We start from the raw sequence: 10384 nt of genomic DNA on the forward strand, positions 1-10384 counted from the left end.
AAGATGGAGAGTCAGAGAAAAAGAGGAAGACCCCCAACGAGATGGATTGTCCAGGTGGCATCATTGATGGCGTCAAGTGTGGCAGCGGTAGTGAGGTTGGCCCAGGATCGGACATTGATTCATTCTGCTGTGCATGGGGTCACTATGAGTCAGTTCTGACTCGATGGCACCTGACAACAACATATTAAAAAAAACCAAAAACCCATATAATAAATACTATGAAACCATTGACAGAAGAAATGATACTAATTTATGGGTATGGTCATGGGGGAGTTATTTCCTATCTCTTAACTGAAAAACAAATAAAATAGGAAGTATTATGTAATTTAAAAAACCTTTTTATTGTGAATTGACCAAAGGTTTACAGTTTTACATTAAACAAATGATGCACTTTGTTTCCTCTCGCAGTGTATTCCCCTCAGTGTAACATCACTTATCCCACTTCCTCCTTGTGTTTTTTGCTTCCATTCCTTCTTCTTTCCCAACCCTTAGAAATTTTGTCCTTAGGTAAATGCTACTCTTTTGATCTTGAATGGTTGACCATTCTATGGTGTGTATGTTTCACTAGTATTGGGTTCTGGTGGTGTGTTGTGGAATAATGCACCGGACTGCAAGGTTGGTTTGAACTGCAAGGTCAGTGGTTCAAATTCACCAGAAGCTCCTTGGAATCCCTTTATAGGGTCACCATGAGTTGAGAGCAACTTGATGGCACTTAACAATAACAACAATCTATTGTTTGGCTGAATATTGAGACAATTTTTAAAATTGCATAATACTTCCTATTTTATTTTATGAGTTCAATTCCAGACCTGAACCAAGGGCCATAGTTTCAGAGTTCTACCAGTTTCGATCTAACCAGTAAACCTGGTGTTTTTTAAAAATATGATATTTAAAAAAAACACACAAAAAAATCCCCAAAAGATGCTTACAAATGAGTGAAAAAAATGTGAAAGAATATAAAGCTGACTGTTACACTGGTGTTAACATTTTATTAGGTTGTTGTTGCTAAGTGCCATTGAGTCAGTTCTGACTCATAGAGACCCCTATACAGGTTTTCAAGGAGTGGCTGGTGAGCTTGAACTACTGACCTTGAGGTTCAAGCCAAGCTTACAGTCTAGTATATTAACCTGCAGTGCCACACCAGGACTCCCATTTGGCTATAAATGATTTTTATATTTTCATATAATATAAGTATAATATGTATTAATATAAGTATACAATTTTCATATATATATACACACACACATTGTTTTTACCAACATCTGTACTTTTTTTTTAAGTCACAATATAAGTTGATAAAATCCCAATGTGGAGTACACAACAGTAATTCAGTTCACCTGGCATTCCATTCACAGACATGGATGCTGCACCTGTGGTGTGTCAGACCAGAGCTCCACAGAAGGGAGGCAAAGGTAAAAGAAGAAAGCATATTGGCACGAAAGTCTTTGAGAAGAGAAGGGAGGCCGAGGAAGCAGGAAGGAAGGGCAGGGAGAAATAGTGACACCGGAGTTGTGCTTTAAAGAATGACTAGGAACTTTCCAGATTGGATGGGAGAGGTTGGGAAGATGGTCCAGGCAAAGGCAACAAGGTCAGAGTCACGGGAAGAAACAGCAAGACCAAGCTGCTGTGGATGACTGTGCAGTTTGCGTACTTCAGAAGGCTTCCTGATGTTGCTGGAGTAGGGGCAGAAATGCAGCTGAGCTTCACTTGCTAAGTCTACATTTGATTTGAGCAAGGGGCACACATGTATCTTTTTTTCTTTTTCTTTTTCGAATAGAGGAAAATCACTTTGGGTTTCTGCACAGATGCTTTCTGCCTGCTAAGCTGTGGGTCCCGAGTTTGTGTGTCTACCCAGAGAGGAATGCCTTTTCTTGTTTACCTTCATAAGGAAGTCCTTAAACACTGAGTTGGGAGTGGGATCTTCAGAGTATGAAAAGGCCCTGCCATGCGCTCTCCGGAGCCATTTTATAAACTGTGCTATGCTTTTCTGCTGGCCCCTCATTTCAGGATGCAATGTAGTTCATTTTTAAGCTTTAACAGCCTGAATATGAATCACAAGGCTTTCAAACAACTATGACCTTTTTTGTTTACAATTCTGCTTCTCAGAATTTATTCTAAAGAAGGAGCATAAAAGTGTGAATTATTGTAAGTGATATTCTTCAGAGTTATGGTGGTGGTGGTTGTGTGCCAGCAAGTCAGTTCTAACTCAAAGTGACCCTGTGTAGGGTTTCTGAGGCTGTGAATATTTATGGGAGCAGAAAGCCTCATCTTTCTTCTGCAGAGCATCTGGTAGATTCAAACTGCTGACCTTGCAGCTAGCAGCCTAGCTTGTAATCCACTACACTGCCAATGCTCCATACAAGTGGGAAAAAAACCTACTTTTTTTTTTTTTTTTTTTTTAATGTTTTATTGTGAATTATGTGATAGTTTACATGGGAGAACATTAGTTTTACATTCATCCTATCATATATAGTTTCATTGACATGGTTACAATCCCCTCCATGCATCATCAATCAACCAAAGGGTATACCCTGCAAGCCTGCCTCCCAGTCATCAGCACACAGCCCCTCTCCCTCTCTGGACCTAAAGTCAAAAAATCTACATTTTAAATATTCACTACTAAGAGGTTGGCTCAATAAAGGATGGGATGATGCCACCATGTTATGGTTTTCTAAATTAGGCAGCAGTTTAACAAATCATGTTTCAGGGCTCTTCATTCCCAGACTGAAAAACACCCAGCGCCCCAAACACTGGTTTTCCCCTGTGTTGGCACTTAGCAGCCGTTATTGCTATGGCTTGTTTAATTGTCTGTCCTCCCTGCAGACAGGGGCCTTGTCCCCTTTGCTCACCATTCTGTTCTAAATGTTCAACACAGTGCTTTACGCTTAACCAGCTGCCAATTGGCCATGAGTTGAGAACATACATGGTCACCCATGTGTGTCAGAGTAGAACTGTGCTCCATAGGGGTTTCAAAAGGGTGATGCTTCACAAGTAGATGCCTAGGCCTTTCTTCTAAAGTGCCTATGGTGGACTCAAACCACCAACCTTTCAGTCAGAAGGCAAGTGTTTAATCATTTGCACCTCTTTAAAGTGAGAGGTTTTCTTTTGAATGGAAACAACTTGGCTGCAAACCAGAAGCAGAACAGGGTCAAATTTTTCCCTATCTTTACACAGCGATAATTTTTTTTTATGACTTGTTACCCTTGTCCCCAGAAACTTACAGTTTCAATAAGCTAGTTAAGAGCTCTGATTCCTTTATGTAAAGGGATTTCTATCAGAATCATCTGTGGAGCTTTCTGAAAATTCTAATTATTAGTCCTTTAAACTAGAAATCGAAGGAGACCTCATAGCAGAGTGGATTATGAGCTGGGCTGCTAACTGCAAGGTCAGCAGTTTGGATCTACCAGGTGCCTCCTGGGAGAAAAATGAGGCTTTCCGCTCCAATAAAGATTTGCAGCTTCAGAACCCCTATACAGGGTCTCTATTGAGTGGGAACTGACTCGACAGCACACACCACCACTAAACTAGAAATCTGTATTGGGAGTACAATCAGAATGCTCCTTGGAAGCAGGAATGAAAAGACTTTGTTTCACATACGTTGTGCATGTTGTTCTTCAGACGAAGAGGTGGATTGACAGACACAGTACCAGGCAGCAACAGTGGGCTCAAACATAACACCAGTTGTGAGGCTGACACAGGACAGAGCAGTGTTTCATTCTGCTGTGTATATGGTGGCGATGGGTCAGAACCCACTCAACAGTACCTAACAACAACAATGAAACTCGAATTCTAAGGATCCCTGGTGGTGCTGTGGGTTAAGCGTTAGGCTGCTACTCCGAAAGGTCCAAGATTCAAATCCATCAGTGCTCCTCAGGGGAAAAGATAAGACTGTCTGCTCCCATAAAGATTTACGGTTTTGGAAATCCCGAGGAGCAGTTTTACTCTGTCCTGTAGCTTCACTATGAGTCAGAATTCAGTTCAAGGCAGTGGGGTTTAGTGGATAAACCAAAATTCTGGTTTATAAGTCTAAGGAGGGAATTCATGTATATAGTTAGTTGTGTTTTATTTTTAAATGCTTCCCAAGTGATTCTGATGCACACCCCAACTCCAAATAGCCTCTTTAGTTGCCAGATTCAAGACTGCTTTGATACTGAAGCCACCTGAGTCCAGAGGGTGAGCTCAGAAGTCAGGAGCCTGACAAAAGGCTTGTCATAGAACCATGAAAGATGGATACTCGGAGCACCGCCCTGGGCGGGGCTTCCTGGCTTACCTTTTCTCAGCACTGTTTTTCTGCTCCTAAGGACACCTTTAGTCTCATTTCCTGATCTTAAAACCTTACCTGCGGTGCCGACAGAAGCGGTGGAGCAGGCAGGAATGCAGCAGACTGGACTCGCCCTGTTGGCCTTAGCTGTCTGTGTGGCCCTTCGACCCTCGGAAGGTGAGTGGGCACCTGCTCTCGAAGGTATCGGCTCTCTCCTGACTGCGCTGAGAAAGTGAGGTACTGACCTGTAACTTGGGGAGCAGGGATTTCTATCTTTTTCAGGTAGGAATTTCCAATTGATTTCTGCAAGATTATTTGCAAGCCCTGCTTCAAACGGGTTCAAATCTATTCAGGCAGACTCAGAGAAATCAGAACAGATGCGAATTTTTAAAAAGGAAAACTGATGGGTCAAAGTCTTGGAATGGGACACTCAGAGGATGTGTACTAAGTCCTTTCGGTGGGAGACTGGACAATTGCCAGGAGTGCGGAGGGCAGCACATGATCAAAGGAAACGCAGGTCTCTGATTCCGCCACTAAAGAGATTTGGTTGCTATGCAACCTGCAGGTTGCCCTTGTTTACTAAGAGGGAGATTAAGTTTCTAGTAGGCCACCCACCTATAATTTTTCCCGGTTTAGTTAGCTTTCTGGTTCACCCACATTTTACAAATGCAGACCATTCTTGTTTGGCTTCATCAACCAGGAAGAATTCATTGGAATCCCCGTTGCAAGAGCATGGCATAGGTGGTTTACGTTCTATATCTCCAAGATCCTCATTTAAACAGGAATATGGAGTCCTAATGTGTGTTGTTGGATAAGCATTGGATGGCTAGTCACAAAGTCAGAGGTTCAAACCCACTAGCCACTCCTTGGAAATCCTATGCAAAGTCCCTATGAATTGGAGCTGACTCAACAGCACTTCACAACAACAATGGGTTATTTATGTGAACCATATTGGCATAGTGGGTTAAGCGATGGGTTGCTAACCAAAAGGTCAGCAATTGGAAGCCACCAAGGAGAAGATGTGACAGTGTTTTTTTGTAAAGATTTACAGCTTCAGAATGTCTATGAAACAGCTCTACTCTGCCTTATAGGGTTTCTATTTGGTTTGGGTTTGGTTTAGGAGTTATTTGCTAGATGGAGCATGAGGTCCTCCACTCAGGTACAACTTTGAACCATCCTTTTCTAATGACAATATTTTAGGAAGTCCCAGATAGAACTTGAGGAAAGCCCTTATTTATTTATTTTTTTATCCAACTCCTCCTAACCCCAAACTGCTGAAAACTGTGTGGAGCTAAGTGCACACACTTCTGAAAGAAAAGACAGACTCAATCTCCTGGGATAGATAAACGTCAAGCTTTCTGAACTAAATCCCATGGAGTCTGAAATTTCAATCTGAGTAGTAGCAATGGACTCAAGCATAATAACACTTGAAAGTATGTTACAGGACAGGGCAGGGTTTCGTTCTGTTGTATGTAGTGTGGCTAAGAGTCGGAACTGACTCAAGAGCACATAACATCAGATCAACACAAGGAATCTGAAACCAGTGATTAGACAGGTGACTTCCTTCCTGGTGCTCTAAAATTTCCAGTATCCCCTTACTTCTCTGCTTCAGAAAAGACAGTATTTTTTCTCTAATAGCCATCACTCACAGCTTCCCCCCATAATATCTGGCCTGTGGGTAACAAATGGTCAATGTTAATGGCCTGACAGTGAACTGAAAGGTCAATGATTCAACTCCCCCCACAAGGCCTGGTGATCTGTTGTTCTTATTAGGTGCCATTGAGTTGGCACCAAATCATACTGACTGTGAAAAACTTCTGAAAAATCAATCCTTGAAAACCATGGGATATGGAATATACTCAGCAGGAATTGGTTGCTTTGTTTTTAACAGATTACCAGTAACCAAAGAAATTTCACTTTGATTTCATTTTGGCAGCTCACTCATTTCCATCCCCAAATCAGATCTCTCTGATTACTTGGTAATACAGCCAATGCTTCATCTCTTGCTTTTTGTCTACCTCCCTCTTCACAAAGGAATCCTTCTCATATCAATACAGAACATATTGTTAGAAAGCCAAAAAAAACAAAACAAAACAAATTCAATTTGACCTTCAAAAGGGAAAGCAGGATGAAGACTGAACCATACAAACTATATCAAAGAAGCTAAAGTACAAGTTGTTCTCATGTATTGGGGAATGTTACTCCATTCTATTAATAGAGAATTCATTTTACAGTAGTGCTCAGTATGGTATTAAGGAGACTCTCAGTACAGTGAGAGTGGTTACGAATCGGGCTGCAAACTGCAAGGTCAGCAGTTTCCGTGGGAGAAAGATGAGGCTTTTTGTTCCCGTAAAGATTTATAGCCTCAGAGACCCTATACAGGGTCGCTATGAGTTGGAACAGACTCCACGGCACATAACCACCACCAAGTACAGGTAATTACTACTTTAATGATATGACGATTTTCCACTGAGCTCTGGTAGCGTAGTGGTTACGAATCGGGCTGCGAACATTAAGGTCAGAGGTTCGAAACTACCAGTCGCTCCGCGGGAGAAAGATGAGGCTTTCTACTCCCGTAAAGATTTACACCCTCGGAAACCCTGTACAGGGTCGCTATGGGTCGTACCCGACTCGATGGCACTTAACAACAACAACAACAACAACATCTTTCCTAAACAGCACTTAACAACAACAACCCTGAATAAATTCTCCAAATCTAGGACAGAGGTGGGAAATAGTTTCATTGGCTCTACATTTAAAAAAATTGAGCCAATATTTTTATGCTTGCAGGTTACATGCTACTCATATTTAACATTTTAAATTCCTCTTGAAAAAATCAGATTGGCAATAATAGCTCCACATTCCCTGGCAAAAACTGCTAAAACACACTGGTTTGTCTCCTCTCCAGATAGCCATGAACTTTGCATTTTGCCTCAGTCTCCTCTGATCTTGCTATAATCAGTGTAACTGCCTGGTTCCTTAAGCATTTTTCTGGGGACTCCAATATACTTACTGACAGTGTACTGAGTATAGAAAAATCTGGATAATCTTAATTTCTATCAGTCTATTTCATCAAGACAGTTTGTCATTTTGTATTTTTCTGTAAAATTCTCATGAAAGAAGTCACCACTGAAATTTTAGGGTTTACTTTCACTATTTCTCAAAGGTCTGCCTACCTACCTTGCTCCTTGTTTTGGTAACTCTACTTATTGAATATCACATAGAGCTTTAAAATAATGGTGTATGTGTTTCCCTTCCAGTTGCCTGGCTTATTTCTAGCAGCCATGCAGCTCGTTGGCCTCTGCCCTACTGAGACAAATGTTATGAAGCTCCTTTAGTGCTGCTGATAAATGTTCAAAGGGTACCTTATTCCACAAGTCAGCCTCCTGTGCCAAAGCACTCAGAGGTGTTGTGGGTTCTGCTGCCACTGCTTCTGCCTCGCATGTCTGGTTCAGTACAGGGACTTCAGGGTCCAAAGGATGTGCTCCACTCCTGGCTCTTCTTTCTCAATGGTCGGGAGACCCCCACATTCCTACTTTTGAAGTGGCTCATTTTAAACCCAGAGAATGGTAAAGCTGACCCATCCCCATGCTAGAGTTTCATATACCCTATTGCATGGTCCCACCCAGTAATTTGTTGACAGGTACAAGACTATGTTTGGAAGAGTCATATGAAGGATTTCACTGCTCCATAGGAAGAAGGATGGAGGGGTAGGCATAGGGGCCAAGGGTGAAGGAAGCTGTTTCATGGGGATGAGTCCTATAAGACATAGTGGGACACACATGCTGAGATGTGTGAAGAGGTACAGTTGATGATGTTAATGAAGAAAGGAGCTGAGAAGACACACTAGTAGTCTTTTGGGTTAAATTAGGTGCTTTTAGGTACCAGATTCAAGCCTGTTTCCAGGAACCACTTCCTAATCTATCATGTTGTTCTAGTATCTTCCAGCAAGGGAAGGAGAGAGAAAATGCTAATACATCTGCACCAACGTAAGGAGAAATGCCCTTAGTTGCCTTTTCCTAAGGCAATGTGGGCTACAGGTAAATCTCATTGCTTGAGAAGCTCCAGCCCTCAGCCATTCAAAAAGAAGTGATGTTGGATTATAATACATGGGGGCGGGCCTGAAAACAGTTGTGGAACTTGGAGGAGCAGCACCACTGCTTTCTGTAGCAAACTTCCACCCAAGTTTGTGTGGTAGGTATCCTGTGGGAGTTACTAAGTGCTTCAGGCTCCAGGGAGGTGGTGGAAGACATAACTGGGTGGAGAAGGAAGTGGGGAACACTGAGTAAGTCAGGGCAGGAGGATAGGTGGCCAAGGAGATTGTTGCAGGCTAAGGGAGGTGGGTAGGGAAGTGCCCTGTGCTGGGAAATATGTTTAGTTATTTCAGACAGTAAGTGTTCTTAATTGTGTCTTAAATGGCCATATTAATGGGGTGACTCAGTACCTGGTTTTCCCAAAGCATAAATCAGGGAGCAGTTTACTTACACATAATTAAATGTCTTGGATTCGTCCCAAAGGTAGAGAACATTCCACACCTGTTAATGAGCTGAGGTGACATGGCTGCTGGCTCCCACAACTCAATACTGAGTCCATAAAAATGTCCATCACTCGGTCTCAGTGGCTCTGAGCCAAATTATTCAAATCCACAATCTAGGGCTTTGTAGGCCGGGTGTTTTTTTGTACATTTTTTTTTTTTTAATACAAAGCTGCATTTGTTCACAGCAGATTCAAGTCCAGGGTTTTGCTTCATCTTGTTCAAAATCATCTTCCTCCTGACAACCTGCTTTCTCAAAGTGAGATGGCTCCTGAATCCCACATACTTGCCAGGGACTTGCCAAAGTCCCAAAGGAAAACTTGACTGAAAAAACATATATTTTTACTTGAAAGTTCTTATGCACAATTGTTGTTGTTGGTGGTGGTGGTTATGTGCCGTGAAGTTGGTTCCGACTCTTAGTGACCTTGTCAATTCAGACTCACATGGTGATTCCAAGTGTCCAGAGTGGAACTGCTCCATAGGGTTCTCAAGACTGTGAGCTTTCAGAAACAGATCACGAGGCCTGTCTTTCCAGGCTCCTCTGAGTGGATTTCAACATCAACCTTTTGATTAGAAGTTGACCGCTTAACAATTTGCACCAATGAGGGAATTCTCTGTACACCTGGGACTCTGTTGCACCAGAAGTGGACCCTGAGAGGTGTGATATGATTTGCCCCATAATTCGTTTTTCATTCTCTCTCTGGTGTCCCCTATAGTTAAAACATTATATTCTGGGTTCAGTCCCATTGTTCGATTGCCTCTAGATTTTGTTCAAAAGCCAAGTCATCATACCTATCGTATAATTCAGGAAGTTTATTCCTTTTCTATGTCTAGAAAGACAGTGTGGTATAATAGCAATCATCTCATGTTTAAATAGCATTTGGGTCCCTTTAAAGGAAGACATTCTCTTGACTCTCAATGTAGACTATTAAATTATTTTACTATGTTGCTTAGAATTATGGTGTGGTGCTTTAGGATCAGATCTGGGATGTGAACCACAATGTCTGCAGCTCAAACCTACCAGATGCTCCGCGGAAACCCTATACACAGTTGCTATGAGTTGGAACTGACTCAACGCACATAACAACAATAACAACACTGTTACTTGATATGTAAACATAAAATCAGGTTTAAACTCCTTGTGCATATTGGCCTCTTCTACAATTAAATAGCCAAATTTAAAATTTATGTAAAAACAAGACCATAAAACCAGTAAAATACAAATAGGATTAAAGTAAAGGCAAATGCTTGGTTGAAACTAAAGCCAATAACAAACATCAATGTTTGTCAAACATGGCTTACTGTCTAGGTGCAGATTCTTTTGAGTTTTATGAGCATTTGTTTCCATGTGCACATACTACCATATTGTTGCTGTTAGGTACCATCAACTCGGTACCGACTCATAGTGACCTTATGCACAGCAGAATGAAACACTGTCTTCTTTATTCACTGTCCAGCTTTCTCATGCATATAGTGTTATTGAAAATACCATGGCTTGGTTCAGATGCACCTTAGTCCTCAAGATGACATCTTTGTTCTTCAACACTTTAAAAATGTCTTGTGCAGCAGATTTGCCTAATGCAATACAT

The 10384-nt window shown here is 41.7% G+C and overlaps 1 protein-coding gene across 1 annotated transcript in view; it reads left to right on the top strand.

Annotated features, from left to right (window-relative positions):
* Positions 1 to 4374: 4374 nt before the first annotated feature.
* CCL28 (chemokine (C-C motif) ligand 28) overlaps positions 4375 to 10384 on the top strand; it is a 73971-nt gene continuing 67961 nt past the window's right edge. Inside the window, 1 exon segment of the mRNA XM_006865754.1 lies at positions 4375 to 4438. Coding sequence (XP_006865816.1) covers positions 4375 to 4438 — 64 coding nt within the window.

This window comes from Chrysochloris asiatica, unplaced genomic scaffold (genome assembly GCF_000296735.1).
Source record: "Chrysochloris asiatica unplaced genomic scaffold, ChrAsi1.0 scaffold00082, whole genome shotgun sequence".
Classification (NCBI taxonomy): domain Eukaryota; kingdom Metazoa; phylum Chordata; class Mammalia; order Afrosoricida; family Chrysochloridae; genus Chrysochloris; species Chrysochloris asiatica.